Genomic DNA, 17,275 nt, shown 5'->3' with positions numbered 1-17,275 from the left:
CCACAGTCAGATTGTGACCAGCAACACCAGCTGATTCTCCTAGTCTCTTATATGTGAATTATAAAAGTGGTGTCCCTGCAGTCAGAAATTTCGTTGTGGCTTCAGCCTCAGCCCTAACTACTTTAAACCAGAAGAAACTCTGCTGAATGCAGTCAATTTTACTGCATTACAAGACTAACAAGAAATAACTCGATGGCCAAAATAAAGCATTGTAGTGAAAGCAACAGACTTCAAGGTTAATTCCGTAACCTTGTGCTAGAACTTGGCAGAGCAATAAGAACCTAGTGTTTTTTTTTTTTTTTGTTTACACTAAAAACACTAATAAACAGTAGTGTACTACAGGCCTCAAGGGACATTTCAGACTTGTGATGTGTCCCCTGCCTATCATTCAGTTTCCACACTGATAATACAACGGCATTTGTGATGAACAGAGAGGTATTTCTTTCAAACAAATAATAAAAAGCAGTCACAAACTATAAAACTAATATACTCATATTTCCACAAAAAAAAAAAAGTCCTGCATTTATACATCTGTTTACGTGTTTTGTAACGATTAAGTGATCATCATGAAGTGCTATGGGTTGTGAGTCTGATCCAGTGCCTAAAACAAACAATAAGCAATATACTGTATTCTGCTGGTAGTTCTAATGAAATACAGGGGATGAGACAAACAAAATGGTGCTATTATAGTTGTGTAAAGATGGCAGAATTTCACTCCAACATTTATCATACTTTGGGCGGCATTTAGCAGTTTATTACTATAATTATATAATTTGAGGATAAATCATTAGGAAGCAAGAATCCAAGCCAGTCCATGTAAAGTCTCAAATTCAGCTTTATCTTGAAGTCTGAGCAGCAACATTTGCTGCTTGTAGAGTGGGGCAGACCCTCCTCACACAGCTATTAAAACATCAATGAGCAACTCAGAAACCTTAGAAGGTGTGGGGAAAACTGTCAGGGGTGGGAGAGAAGAAACCTAGGTGTTACTCTTGGCCCTGCTATGAACTTGCTGTGTGTGGTGGGGGGACTTCAGGTACACTATGAAATTTGTCTGTGGTTCAGCCTCCACGTGTCTTATTTGCCAATCTTCACAAACCATCTTTGAAACTGAGCTGGCACATACTTGAGAGGAATTTGGACACCAACAGACTAACTCACCGGAATACCAGGCATCCCTCGAGGACCATCTTTGCCAGTATCTCCTGGGGGACCTCTGGGTCCTGGTGGCCCTGGAGGTCCAGGGGGTCCAGCTTGTCCTTGGTCCCCCTAAACCAGCAAAAAAAAATCATCATCAGAGGTTTGCTTTCGAGGCACCAACCACACTAAAAGACATTGTTTCCCAGAAAGAACGCAAGATAAGCTGGAAGGAGCTGCCATGAGCTAGACACTGGCATCCTTCACCCCTTATGGCAAAGACAGCACTTTGCCTTGAAGACCAGTGGGCTGTACCTGTCCCATGCAATCAGCCACAGAACAGAAGGCTTGCATTTTATACAGCTTGTCCTACTACAGGACATGCACTAAAATTTGGGGTAGCTTTGCAATATTTTATTCATCCACTTTTCCAGAGTGAGTAACTGTTTTCAATAAGCAGCTCTTCACTTCATGATTGGCACAATCACAAAAAAGCTGAAGTTAAAGCAAAAACAAAAACAAAAAAGTCACCTACAAGAATTAGATGGCTCACTTGGCAGCTTTCCAAAGCCCATCGGTGATACGTGGACAAACTTCAAACACGACCATGGAAAATAACCGCTTACCCCCAAAGTTTTCATCTGTTTTGGGGAGCTGTTTTATAGTTATAATCAGCCAAACCCCTTTAATGATTTGGACCTAATAATTTGTAAAAGACATTTTCTAAGAAAGCTTCAAAACATATTACCATTCCCTTTTATAAAACACCAGAAATGGTGCTCAACTACTTTAATTTCCAGCATACCACCACAAACCACTGAAAGAGCTGACTGCATCTTAAATGTGGACAACTCAGCAAAGCTACCCATTGTATTTTAAGCATTAATTTCACTTATACTTCCTTAAATTCCAGAGCATTTTCAAATTAACAACCTGCTATAAGAAGGCATCTGACAAAAAGGTACAGCAGAAAGTAAACTGAATGTAAAGAAGAAACAGACTCAAGTGAGATGAAGCACTACCTTAATGAGGCGGCGTTTAATGAGCTGCTGATCAGCAGACAGAAACCCATGATTGATTTTAGGAAACACCATCTGATCAGGCAGGTGAGGTCAAAAGTTGAAGATCAGAGATGAGAGAATTGAAGAATAGACATCAGAAGGCCCGAGAAAGAAATAAAGATATATTCATTAGACTTGTAATAGTTAAAATTATATAAACTGGTGCTTCTGTCTGATAGAAGCTGTGCTTTTTCCTTCGAAGAAAATGCCCTCTAAAGTACAGGACATACTGCTTTAATGAATTAATCATATGTAATTAACTGCGTAACAAAAAAACACAGTTTTCTTGGGAGAATTCTTCACTTTTATTTTTATTTTTCATTATCTAGGCTCTGAACATCAGTATCTTTATATGCTGTTTTCAGCAAAGCTTCTAGAGACAAAGCACCAGTTCAACTTTCAGTCAGATTTTCTAACCAGCATATTGTGCCATGAAGAATGGTGTCATTTGAATAAGGACTGGAGCTCCAGCTTGACCAGATTGCTTCAGTCCTTCCTGCTTAATTTGCAAATGCACTTGGAAAAATCAGCACATACAGATTAAACTTCAGATATCTAACACAGGTAACTCACTCTCTATATAACCAGGTTCACTGACGTTTTCCACACTCCTGTATGCCTCAGGGAAGCAGAACTACAGAAAAAAAAATTTAATCCGAAAATAAAATACTGATCAAGAGCACATGGAAAGTGTGTGCTACCGGTGGTAACACTGTACACAGCTATGGATTTGATCCCACGTTTTGCATCAGGAATGCTTACACCAAGGCAAAGGCAGTGAGGGTTGACTTAGGCCCACCATAAGGATTCATGGCTATCCCATGGTAAAAATGATTATTTCATGTGCACTTTTATGCTGATACAGAGAGACCTGACTGAACAGGTACGTGTCAGCCACAAACCTTGACGGTGAGGATCTGATTACTGTGCAGAGCAGCGACTGTGGGGAAGCCTGGCAGACCCTAGGGACACAGCATAACATGGTACCAAAACAGCACAACACAAACAACACAGAGACAATTTACTAACACACAAACAGAACAAACACCATGTTTAGTATACCCCACATTGCCTACTGACAGGGAACAGCCTCTCTGTCATACGGGAAACAGAATTAGGTTTGCACTACGCTGCACATGTAGGTTGTTACTTCACAACATTATAAACAGATTTTAGAAGGAGCAGTTGCTCAGAGGTGACTTTTCTTGAAATTACAATAAATTGTTATGATCGTTTGACAGTTGTTAGGCTATCGGCCAGCTGATGACTGAGCCATTTCCAACCAAATGTTCTACAACACTTCAAGAGAGCTATGCAGAAAGCTTGGATTCCGGATTGCCGCAAAACTTGACAGCTGTGACAGTGGATTTTGAGGCATTTTGTGGAATTACCATCCTGCTCCTCGTGTTCTGTTTAACATATGACATTCAGCACATAAACTGGTAATACAAACACAATTATAAACACTGAACAACAATCTACTACTAGATCTGGGGGAGTCCACAATGGCCACAATCAACGTTTTCAACACATACATAACCAGGGCAAAATTTTTCCCATCAAGTGCTGTATGCTGCATGTGGTCTCTCACAATCTACTCTACCAAGATGTGCAGAACTTATACTGTACTGGTACAAAACCAAAACAAAACAAAAAAGTGGTAATCATGGCCTGGTGTGGCAATACAGGGGGTGAATTTTACTCTCAGTTCAACACTCTTCTTGTGCTGCATTCTAGGGTTCAAATCAGACCTCCTGATAAAGCTGAAGTTTTGTGAGGTTGAGAAGTATATTCCTAAAATAAGAAATCCTCCAGGCACAGCACACTATCTGAAGCAGAGGTTCTCAAAGGTTCTCTCTCATGGAGAGCCAGGAAATGGCTGAGACACATCAGGCTGAGGCATACAGTCTTGTGCCTCTAAACTCCCTATGTGCACGCATGCATACGTGCCACCTCTGTGAGAAGGAGCTGGTGGCACAGCCCCCTGCAAGACCTGCAGGGTGGCAGTTTGGCTCCTATGAAAGGAAAGGCTGCACCTGGCTCTGACCACCAGACAAGGTGGCTTCCAAGAAGTCTTGCATGAAAGCCTTGATGGTGCAGCCCACAGAGCCATGGGGCAGCCATGGTGCATGAGCCCCCTGCAGCCCAGCTGGCCTCGTGGAAAGCACCAACAGGAAAGAGCAGCCTGATAGCTGCAGCAGAGTCATCATTACAAGTATTTGCTCTGTGCATCTCCACCTGCAATGACAACAAAGATCCTCTGGTTCACAAAGATCATATTGGTCTTTCCAAAGGGGGAAAAAAAAGAAAAAGCAGAGTTATATTCTGATGTGTACAACACGTCCTTCACTAGTGCCTTTGAGATGCATTAAGCAACTTTGGTCTTGATGTGCTGTGAGATAAGAGGAAGCTGAGACCCTGCAAGTGGATCCCAGCAAGTCAGAGGCAGTTTAACCAGCCATCCCACTTTGGAACGGGGTGTGGCTAACTGCATTGGTTGGTGACCTGAAATCTCCTCTTTAGAAACAAATAAAAAGAAAACAAAACCAAAAAAGGCTAAGCCACCAAACATTTTAAGAGACTCATTCCCGAAACACTGCTAAGACAGGAATGATACATCATTTAGAAAACAGATGTATCAAATATTCATTTATCTTATTATGGAATATAAATTTAAGAAATTATTAGATGGTAATGTGCCAGAATCTTTACATCTGTGACTCATTAGTCCTGCTGTGCCCATGGTTCGTTCCTCTGCTAGATAAAACTACAATACCCATGTAATGGAAATGAGTACAAACAAGAAACCTACAAAAGATCTAAAATTTAAGCAGCATGCAATATATTTAAAATCTCATTTATTAAAAAGGGGATTACCAGAAAATCTTTTAAACAGTTCATTCTTATTCATTAGCCTTTAGGATTACTACATGGTTATTTTCATAGTTACCACTATATGTAGCATAATTTCAATTTGACATTTTGGAGAAAAAAAGGGAAAACTAAATCTCATTATTACATTTATTTCATGTTGAATACAAAGAAAAGAGAAAATAATTATGAAAGGAGATACTCTGAAAATACAGTTTTGATTTTAAAAATCTTGCTGAGAATAAAAGAAAGAGTTTTGAAAGTTTTGTATAGCTCCACACAGGAACACTTCCATAGAGCACTTCACAGTCCATTCCCAATGCTTCCCAATACCACACAGGCAAGTTCAAGAGTAGTTATCAGCACCTCAGGTTTCTGCTTACCTTATGAGAAAGAGAACCCATCCCCTCTTCAGCAACAACTTTTTCCAACATGTTCTCAAGTGGGAAAAAGCCATCTTTCTTTTGTCCAAAGGAGACAATTTCATGGAATTATAGAATGGTTTGGGTTGGAAGGGACCTTAAAAATCATGCAGTTCCAATCCTGTGCCATGGGCAGGGACACCTCCCACCAGACCATATCCCATCCAAAGCCCCATCCAGCCTGGCCTTGAACAGCTCCAGGGATGGGGCACCCACAACTTCTCTGTGCAACCTGTTCCAGTGCCTCACTGCCCTCACAGTGAAGAATTTCCTCCTTATATCTCATCTAAAACTACCCTCCTGTAGTTTAAAGCCATTATCCTATCACTCCACTCCCTGGCAAGAGTCCCTCCCCAGCTTTCCATTAGGCCCCTTTTAGGTACTGGAAGGCTGCTGTAAGGTCTGCCCAGGGCCTTCTCTTCTCCAGGTGGAACAACTATAACTCCTGCAGCCTGTCTTCAAAGGAGAGGTGCTCTAGCCCTTTGATCATCCTCCTTGCCCTACTCTGGACTCATCCTCATACTTCCATGTTATTTTTGTGCTGGGGGGCCCAGAGCTGAATGCATTAGGTCTGATCTCTCTCTAATGGTCAGAAAAATGCAGTGCTGGCTTGGACCTAGATCGTCTCCCCATATGCAACATGCACTTCAAGAGAAGGCCAGAAATACAGGAGTATTAAGTGGAACCCAGCAAAGAAATTATAACAAGTGCATAGTTTTTGCATGCGTGGGAGGCTTTAGAAGGCACTGCATCTTCTGGCATCCATGAAGGATAATGTTGGCAAACAATGAGCTTCAAAAAAGGCATAAAAAGATCTATCCTTCCCACAACATGAGTTCTCTTCCTTTCCTGTCACTCTGCTATAAATATAGCCTCAAATATCCCCTAGATCTGTTTTATTTTTTCTCTATCTAAAGTTGTTCTCAACGATGGATTCAAAGTTACTCAATTTTCTCTTTATTTGGTTTGATTCTTCAACTGCACATAGGAAGGGCTCTTGTTCTACACCCTGGGAGGCCCTCACAGAGTACAAAACACTACAATGATCAACAGCGACCACTGGCCCACTAAATTCTACTGCTGACAGCAACTCAAGCTTACCCTGAAACACTAGCTGGTTACAATTTCTACATTAACACATTTGTTGCACAACCCGCTGTAATTTTTGCCCAAACTCCAAGCAAAAAATGATGCTAGGTGGAAGCTAACAGGCCTGTGACCATATTATGCAGTGTCCTGCTTACCTGCCTGGAAACACAGGTAAAGCCTACTCATTCCCATACAACAGACACAGAGAACACTGAAGGATGGCAGAACCTCACATCATTGCCTCTGATTTCCTACTCAGATGAAATAATTTTCCTCTGACATCCATCACAGTCTCCAAAGATGCCATTCCCACTAGCGGTCCTAGGCATTTCATATTACACTTAGTTTTACGCATTGGTCTATCCAAGGCCAAGACTACAAGGTTATCATAACCTTGTTGATTGGCAGGTATAACAACAAACGTTACGTTAGTGGTTTTATACTGCACTGCATACACACCCTCTGGACTACTGCATTTGCTTAGCACAGTAAATGTCACAGTCCTCCTTAGGATTTTCCTTCTGACCTGCCAATAAACCCAAGCTGCACAAGCTTACATGTTCCTGTGAAGACATGGTAAATGAGACAGGAATTACCACCTGCTGTTCACTTGCACTTCCTAAGGTTACAGCCAGCTGCTGCTATTTCACATCAAATCACACAGGCTTCAGGCCAGAGTGATCCTGACACTCTTTATGGCTGCTTTCCCTCCCCCAACACCACCTCCAGTTCTAATTAATCCCTCAGACTGAGTGCCAGTCCTGCAGCTAATTATTGTACCTGCCCTGGGGAACACAGTGTTTGGTATCACCCTGTACAGTGCCATGGACTCTCAGTGGGAGCTCTTTTATATAATCCCTTTTATCATAACTGCTGCTTTCTCCATCAGAAATGCTGCTAACTAAAACAGTGCACCACAACAAGACAAGGATCTAGGATATTTTTTTCACTTAGGCAATCACTCGGCAAGGAGTTATAATTTGAATATATTGTGTAACAATTCAAATTTTGTATTAAAATAATAAAAATGCAATGTTTAAGAACCAGCACAAGCTGTCTCTGACTAGAAATGCTCATTATAAAAAAAGTGTTATTTTCCATAGTGACCTCTGTACTTTCATTGTGAACTCTGCCTGACACTGCACTCCAAATGAACAAAACTGGGAAAAGCCAGCACTTTTTTAGTTCTATTTTAGTCCTAGTATTAGATGAATTTTCAGTGAGGCAAATAACTTCTCCACACAACTCAGTTACAAGTTCTGATGCGTGACCGCAATCTGACCTACAGAAAATATCCTTCCTGAAGTCGTACCTGCTCTCACTGAAACTGGTAGGAAACACCCTGTTCAATCTATGTTGGTCTGCCCCAAAACCAAGTTGGTCCTCACAGCAATAAACTTCTGTCATGTCTTATCATGTTTCTTTTTAAATTTGATTGCTCTAACTCAAGTGTTCAGTACTGTAGTATTTTACAGGACAGCTGCTGTCTGAGATGAAATGCCTACATAATGTTTTCTCAGTCACGGGACAGGGCTGTAGAAAAAGGAACAGGATGTCCAGAGACTTCCTTCCTCACCATTCCTCTGGCATTACTAAAAAGGGGCAAGATGCAAACTGACGGGTGGTGAGTGAAGACACGCACTGCCTAGCTCTTAAGATGGGAATGACAACATCCTCATCTTGGAAGCAGGTATGTGGCACTCTCTAGTGTCACAGCTGTTCTGCATTCCCCAGTGGTACCTCATGAGCAGGACATCAAAGGCATAGCTGGGCCCTGGAGCATCATCCACTGCCAAGAGAATTCTCCTGTGAATGGCATCTCAAGTCTGAGTGTCCCAGTGCTCCAGGCAATGTGGGCAGCCAGTGCAATCTCAGTTCTTTGCTAACTTCACTCCAATTTGTTACCCTGCCCTTCAGCTTAATGGAAAACAGTGGAGCCATGACCAGCTAAAACTGGTGAATTAGAACAGATAATTACTCCCAAGAATGGACCAGGTAAATACCCCTATTGTCTTTTAACAGATAAGTAAACAAAGCCTCAGAATCAACTGCTTACAGGCAAATTTTCTCGAGGAGGCTGCTTCAGTGAAACTTATGTTAACAGAAGACATCATGTAAGTTTTTGTTCAGTGTCCTTACACTGAACATTAGGAGGCACATTAGGAGTATAATTCAAAACAGTGGTTAGATATAGTTTAGAACTAGAAATATAATATGATTGTACACATTGGGCAAGAAAAAAATAACTGCATGGGTAGTCGTATTAGTAAAGCATGATTTGAAAGCAGTGCTGTGTGAATTATGTTTTAAGTAACACACAGAAAAACAGAAAACATTCTTTTATACACACATAGGAATATTGTTTATATCACCATCATAGGAATATTTTTTATATCACCATCACTATATCATCACATTTGTTGCAGCTTTTGACAGCATATTCATATAAAGGAAACCAAAGAATATTTAATTAGGAAAGAAAAACAGCTGGGGACAACACTAATTTATGCTAAAGAAAGCTGAGCAGTCCCTCTATTAAGGCAGATAAAATTATTGAGCAGTATTTATAGAAAAAACTGTGAGGAACATTGAGGAGGATATAATCAAACATTACCAAGACACTGACAGAATAGGCTTAAGTTATGCAAAATTATATTAAAATAATATTCTGACTATAATAACATTTGCTTTGACAAGATGAGGATACAAATCAGCTGCATGTATTGTTTGATTTGAACAAAGCTTCCTATTTATAAAACTGATTTACCTGCATTTGCTACAGTTAGCAATGCCTCAAAAATTGGCCTCACCAAAAGCAAGACTCCCAATAAGTCAGATTAATTTATGTTCTACTGTTTTGTGAAGCAGACCTGTTCCCTTCTAAAAAAAATGTGCCAACTCTCAAATGAAAAATAAGACAAAATAAGATAGCTTTAAAAGAAGGTGAACATGATTTATGTAACTCTGTAACTAGTATTTTCTGATTTATGAATGAAGAACTAATTTTATTGATGTCAATAAAGGTTTTCCATTTTGTCAGTAAGCGCAGAAAAAGTCCCAAAATATTGTCTATATATACTTAGAAACATATTAACTAAGGATAATATACATGCACATTAAAAACAAGCCTAATTAATTACCTTTTTTTTTTTTTTTTTTTTTTTAAGAAAAGATCAGTTCAAAATGCATTTCTTATATAGCTTCAATTTCCCTTTGATATGGGACAGCTTATAAATGTGGTGTACATAATATAACAAGTGAAGCAATACTTCATAGCCTGTACTTACATTATATATACACATATACTTGTATTTAATTCAGTAAGTAGTCTGCTTTCAGGCCTATGTCTGTCTATATTAGACAAATTTTAAATAGTTTTCCAACACAGAAGAGTAGAACCTGCAAAATTTATGTTGCAAAGCAGTGATTCCTCTTTTTAGTGGGCGGCAAATAAAGAGTAAATATATTAAAAGTAAACAGGGAAGAGGACAGGGTTAAATAGAAAAGACTAAAAGACTATATCACTACCAGAGCCCAACTGGTTTAACAGTATATAAAGAACCTGTTTCATCTTCAAGTCAATAAAGGTTAATACAGTAAAATAAACTTCTGAATACCTTTCTTTTCTAGGACTTAATCTCTTCTGCTGAAGAAGTCTGAGAGATGTTATCAATTTTGTGCAAAGCCAGCAGCTAGGAAAATTTACTTAAACATACCAAAAGGAGAAAGTAATTTCATGAAAATACTTCAATATGGCTTCTGGGGAGCTTCTCACTGTACCTAGACCAAAACCAATTTAAAGCCAGCTGCTAGCCCTTAATTTCTAGACCTGATCTCTCATGCATGTGAAGTAAAGGACAGAAGATATTTATTATATCATTTACAGAAGGACAACAACAGACCACTTAAGACACAGTACGAGTTGCTTCACTCCCAAATATTCACCTCTGAACATCTATTTCCATTAATCAGGGTACAATCTCTACTCAGAACACATATAGTCTGCAGTCCTTCCATTATGGAAGGACTTTTTAAAGTCTTAGGCTTTTTAAAGCTGGGATAGAGCAGCTGAGCAACTAGAATAAAGCAATGGATTGACATCAGCATTTATTCTAATAGCCCAAAGGCTAAGAACCATCATTTTTTATTTTGCCATGGCTCAGTACAGTAATGCAAATCTGCATGGACACGTCACAAAGCCATGTCCTCTGCAAAAAGAAAAGCATCTAAAAGACTTACTAACATTTGTGTATCTTAACTGGTATTGAGGAAAGCTAGTTCTGCATTTGACCTAAATGTTCAGTCTACCAGTACACTGAAGTAGTGAGAAGATATCTGATATAAAAATGTCTAAAGATAAGAAATAAAAAAGGCATTTTTTCAAATAAGATCAGGACTGCTGAATGCACTCGCTTTATCTGTGGTCTCATGAGATCAAAGCACAAATTAATCTGCTGCTCAAGCTCACTCTCGGAGCATGAACTTCTACATCATCCACACAACTGGAATGTTGTTTTTGCTTACACATGGACATAAGTGGATTAGGCCACATGGCATTATGAACCTGAGCTCTTACTCCAACTCTGTAAAATGAAGGAGACTGGTCAACAAATTACTTCTGAATACCTAAGAAAACCTTGCAGATTCTTCTTCTTCCAAAAAAAAAAAAAAAAATAATATTCAGACCTGTTATTCTGAAAATATAAGTTTCCCGGCAGTACTTGGAAAATCAAGTTCCTACTGCTTTAATTTACTGAAGATATTTTCAAGTAAACCTGAATCTTAGATAAGTTCAGTATATTCTCATCGTCTCCAGGGACCATAAAATAAGAAGTTTTGAGATTTCAGAAAGAAGAATCTCTCAAAATGTAAAGACCCAGAAAGAAAACCTGAAATGGTATATGCAGGGACAGAAATAAATTATTTTTTTGTTTCTTAAATGCTTTTTCTTTTAATTTCAGCAGGATTTTAAGAGCTTAAGGTCCCACCTTGACCTGGAGAGTCTCCACAATTTATATGGATTTCTTTTACTAAGTGGTTTTCTTTTAGTTCCTGAAAATACCAGGAGAAAAGAAAGCAGCTATAAAAAAGAATAAAGGATCATTGTAAAATTTCCAAATCATAAAAATAACTTGGAACAATAAAATCTTTATTAAACTAAGTGCTAGTCTCAAACAATATGTAAAAATATCACAAATAAGCTTCAAGCTCTATGTCTCTAAAAGTTGAATTAGCTTTAAAATGTCCAACACTTTCAGACATTTTATCCAATCTGTTTGCAAACTTGTTGAATCCAAATGCTGACTTCATTCCAGGGTCACCTACAGGTACCACACTTCAGAGTATGGTATCACCTCCAAAAACATTTATTTGACATAGGTGGAAAACTATACATAAAGGTAACCAACCAGGTTTAAATGGGTTTGGTTTCATTTGGTGCATGACTGTCTGACACACGTAATTTCCATTAATTACATTGTAAATCCCGTGGCACAGCAAGATTCACCCTGAAAACAGTCATCAAAAGAGAGAAATGCTGTACTATGAGACACAAAGTGGTCAGAGGCATCGTAGTACTTACTGCTCATGAAGTACATGGGGGGGGGAATAAAAAAGAAGCAGAAGAATAGAAGCTGCTGTAGAACACACTCAAGCCCACTTCAGCAAAAGAGGGAAAACCAGCAAGACTGGAAAAAATACCTAAACATTCAATAAGGTGCTGTTCACCAGTTCTTCCTCTCTTCTGCTGACCTCATTCAGTTCCTCTCCTGTATTCAGATAGCCTCAATTGGTAGCCCCTACTGCACAAATAACGTCATAATGTCCTTAAATGTAAATTCCTTAGGTTGGGTGTTTTTTGGTTCTTAGCAGCACTTGATTTAACAGCACCATAATATGGCTACCAACATAGCCATAACCATGATCTGTATGGTCCAGAGAGGACTCTACTGCCTTCCAATACATGGGACATGTCTTGGTAAAGCAGGACACAACAGTAATTGAACCCTGGAGGTAGTACAATGCTGATAGCACCAACACCAAATTCCAATAGATAACTATGTTATGACTTTAAATAATTTTACTGACTAGGGGAAAAAAAAATAAAGTGAGAAGAAATAATAAAATAACATCACAAATTCAAAATATTCTGCTTATTTGGCAGAAAAAAAAAAAAATATCAATGGAAATACGCACCAAATATGCAACTAAAGAAGAAAGTCACTGTATCGTTAAAACAATGTAACCAAACTTCTTCTAATGAAGCACAGATGTAAAGAACAATGAACTGGCACAGCCTAATTCACCCCTGTATTACTCTTTATTTCTGTTAAAATGAACATGATATTTAAAAATTAAAACAATCTTTATGTTTCCACATCTAAACCATGTTCTGTCTGTCTGGACATGTTTAAGTCATAATATTGTTATTATTAAAAAAATAATAAATACATATCATGAAAAAGAGCTAGTACATGCATAAGTATTTGTTTACACTTTACTAAATGATAGGTATATTTTATGTGAAATCTAGAACTACATTTCTTATAAATCCACTGACCCTCTGCATTGTGGGAGCCCATGCAAGGCGTGAAAACATTGCTGGGGAAACTGAAAGGTTTGGTTAGGAAAGCTTTTATATAGCAGAGCAAAATCACTGAAACCTGCTTCCACCCACAAGGGAAATTTTATATTTTAAAGCATTACTTACTATTGTTACTTAAGTCTTCTCAGACACTATCTGGTCACGTTCAGTATTACTGTCCTGCAGACACTGACTTCAACATGCAGGGTAAATGCAGCTAATAAGCATAATTAGCTCAGACAGTGTATTTAATTTAGTTTTGCACTAAGGACTAATTGCCTACTCAGCGAAGGGGAAGTGTAACATTTTTTTTAAGATGCTTACCCGAGGGCCCTGATCACCTTGATCTCCCTGCAAAGTGGAAAGATGAGATGATAGGTTTAACACAGCATCTGTGTGCTACCCAGCTCTCGTACATAATCTAACATTACACTGTGTCAATACAAACTGTGTCTTTAGTTCATGCTGCGATGGCTTTCCATTGACCTTGGAAGTGTCACCCGTACATCAACTTACCTTCTCGCCTTTTGGACCAGGAGGGCCCTGAAAGAAAAAGAAACAAAGATTTAAACTTGATGAAGTCTGCGACACTGCAGAAAGAGGTCTGAGCAAACCTGGGATTTCTTCATAACAAAGTATGCCCTTATAAATTTTCATACCAAATACCAGGGATATTCCAGAGACAGCTTCTTCACAGTAATAATAATAGTCACAGTGCAGCTATTCCTTGAATAGTTTGCTCACTCCATGTGCTAAATCAGACTGCTCCGACAAGCAAAACTATGCCTGATATGGCAAAATTTCTATTGATTTCAGCTAGGAGCAACAGTTTATCTCCTATCAGATAAAAAATGTTTTCTAATCCTGTAAAACTTCTTTGCAAGTGCAGTTAATAAATTCACAAGCTTATAAATCTGCCATTTATTTTGGCACCCTTCTTAGCTTATATTGCCAAAGAAAAATGGATCAGGGAATCTAAAAGTAGTGCTTTCATTCCTATCTTTGGAAACACCGAAATTGATGTTTAGTCTCAAACTTGCTCTTTTTAGGTAAAATAAGCTCTTTTATGAGAAATTTGTGTAACATGATTTTGCAGAAGTAATATTGATTGTTACTTACCACGAGACAAACTGTAAGGTGACAGTACCACAAAACAGCAAGGTCCTTTACTATTTTTATTTCTTTTAGGCACCTTCCAGAAAGCTACCAGCAGGTTTTCTAAAACAGTAGTTTTCAGATTAGTGGCTCGTGAATAAAAATGCTTGAGGTCTGCAGAGAACTGGTTCCTTACACAGTGCAGACTCTACCTCCAGCTTTCTGAAAGCTATGCAGGTGTTCCATTACAAAGAAGGACCTGAGGTATGTATGAAAGCAGCTGGAAACAGAGAAGGAGCCATCCAAGCTGGCAGGGTACACTATTATAACAGAAAGAGCGCTGTGTGTGCATGTATATGTGCTGCATGTAGAACAAATTGCGTTGCTACCAGCAACACAATTAGAAATAACCGAGGTTACTGAGCTGACCATGTTTGGGCCATTTCACAGTTTTCATTTGTAAAAATTCATGTGGCCCATGTAAATGCAAATGCGGGGAAGGTCAGTCTGCCATGTATTAAAGATGTGATCAACCACATGCGAGTCTGAGAATTCCTATTGTAGACAATTTTCTGTTTATTTTTAAGGGTTTCTGATGCATCTCAGAGAAGAGCCCCTGCTGCTGAATCTTTCAAGGAATTAAAGCATATGCCTCCCCTTCCACAGTCTGCCACTTCTTCTACCTGCTGCAGAGGACATGGGAGCAAGTCTTCTACCTGGCCTCCTGCATCCCCTGTAGGAAGGGCAGTGCTTGCTGCAGGCTGAGTGGAAACCACGTGCACCACTCACTATGATCCCTGTCCCCTTTCTGTTCTCCTGCATGAACTTGGCCTCTTCAGAAAGGGATGAAGCAAAATAACTGGATACAACCTTGCTGTATCTTTATGGTCTCTACATTGTTATTATTTTTCTCATACGTGATCCCATATTGCCCCTCTCCAATGCACAGGTTTATATATATATATATACAAATATATAATATATGTACACATACTGGAAAACACGTACAACATAGTCCACAGCTAGCTAGAGGCACCCTGTGCTTACTTGGACATGACATTACAGCAGAGATCATTTTCAACAGGCTCATTTTAAAACACACACATGTGCTACCAAGCTACCGAATTTGTACACTCACACCATTGTTAACACTAAGTGTGGAATAGGAAGAACTAAAAATCACTCCGTGCTGGCTGTTACTGCTTTTTTTTATGGTGAACACTGAGCACAAGCAGAGGGCTGTGGCTGTTCTATCTCCTTCAATTATCAAACCATTACAGGCTCTGAATATCTTACTGGCTGCAAACTACAAATAGCATGACCCCCATCTGCTACAGTCAGAATCCTATTTCTTGGATCTCAGGCATGAAATTATAGATAACATGACATGACTGAGACTGCAGACAGATGTTGGCTTTTGGATCTTGCTGCGATCATGGCAGATGTTACTGTCTTCATCCAGATGCTCGGTGCTGTTCTTACGCCCAAGGGTACTCCTGCATGCTGAGAGTATGGGCTCACAGCTGTCCTGGGGCATGCCTGCCACTGCCTTGCCAGCCAGTACAAAATAAGATGCCAAAGACTGCCCCAGCTAGCTCAATGGGACAGAAACAAGGCTGAACCACACCAGTAGATTGGTGAACTGCTAGACCTGTACCACTGTGGCAATATGCTTAGCTGTCTCCACCTGCAAAGGTAGCCCTTGTGTATCCATCCCCTGCAGATTTTCCTTCTAAGAGATCTCTGAAAGTATAATGCACACCCAGACATTTTGTTTGATCCTTGAAGTTACTGAAGCGCATGTGGGGTCAATGCAGTCTTTGGTCCCAGACAACATGGGTTCATGAGGGGTAGGTTCTGCCTATACAAATTTGATTTCCTTTTATGATAAGATCACCCATCTAGTTGATCAAGGGAAACCAGCTGATGTGGTCTTTTTGGACTTCAGCAAGTCTTTTGACACAGTTTCCCATAGGATTCTACTGGACAAAATGTCCAGCATACAGCTAAACAAAAACATCATATGACGGGTGAGCAATTGGCTGACGGGCAGGGCTCAAAGAGTTGTGGTAAATGGGGCCACACCTGGCTGGCGGATGGTCACTAGTGGGGTACCTCAGGGCTCCATTTTAGGGCCAGTCCTCTTCAATGTTTTTATAAATGATTTGGATGTAGGACTAGAAGGTGTTCTGAGCAAATTTGCTGACGACACCAAACTTGCAGGAGTTGTGGACTTGGCTGAGGGTGGAAAGGCCTTACAGAGAGACCTGGACAGATTGGAGAGCTGAGCGATCACCAGCCATATGAAGTTTAACAAAAAAGTGCCAGGTCTTGTGCCTGGGACGGGGCAACCCTGGCTATACATACAGACTGGGCGATGAGATGCTGGAGAGCAGCCTAGAAGAGAGGGATCTGGGGGTTGTGGTTGACAACAAGTTGAATGTGAGCCAGCAGTGTGCCCTGGCAGCCAGGAGGGCCAACCGTACCCTGGGGTGCATCAAGCACGGCATCGCTAGGCGGTCAAGGGAGGTGATTGCCCCGCTCTGCTCTGCACTGGTTCGGCCTCACCTCGAGTACTGTGTGCAGTTCTGGGCACCACAGTACAAGAAGGACATTAAACTGTTGGAGAGTGTCCAGAGGAGGGCGACGAAGGTAGTGAAGGGCCTAGAGAGGAAGACGTATGACGAACAGCTGAGATCAATGGGCCTGTTCAGCCTGGAGAAGAGGAGGCTGAGAGGGACCTCATTGCAGTCTACAACTTCCTCCCAAGGGGGAGTGGAGGGGCAGGCGCTGACCTGTTCTCCATAATCACCAGTGATAGGACCCATGGGAATGGTGTTAAGCTGAGGCAGGGGAGGTTTAGGCTGGACACCAGGAAGAGGTTCTTCACCGAGAGGGTGGTTGCACACAGGAACAGACTCCCCAGGGACGTAGTCACTGCACCAAGCCTGTCTGAATTTAAGAAGTGATTGGACTGTGCACTTAGGCACATGGTCTAAACTTTTGGTTAGACCTGTGCG

General features: G+C 40.2%; 1 protein-coding gene across 1 annotated transcript in view; it reads right to left on the bottom strand.

Moving 5' to 3' along the window:
• The window catches only part of COL25A1 (collagen type XXV alpha 1 chain), a gene marked incomplete at both ends in the record, with an annotated part of 298,501 nt that overhangs the window by 82,435 nt on the left and 198,791 nt on the right, over positions 1–17,275 (bottom strand). Inside the window, 4 exons of the mRNA XM_082758470.1 lie at positions 1,159–1,266; positions 2,157–2,228; positions 13,485–13,511; positions 13,677–13,703. Of these exons, the coding sequence (XP_082614596.1) occupies positions 1,159–1,266; positions 2,157–2,228; positions 13,485–13,511; positions 13,677–13,703 (234 nt within the window). The remainder of the gene's footprint in view (positions 1–1,158; positions 1,267–2,156; positions 2,229–13,484; positions 13,512–13,676; positions 13,704–17,275) is intronic.

This window comes from Aythya marila (assembly GCF_965140915.1).
Source record: "Aythya marila genome assembly, chromosome: 4".
Classification (NCBI taxonomy): Eukaryota; Metazoa; Chordata; class Aves; order Anseriformes; family Anatidae; genus Aythya; species Aythya marila.
Note: the sequence above shows the minus strand (reverse complement) of the source record. Positions and strands in the feature narration are given on the sequence as shown.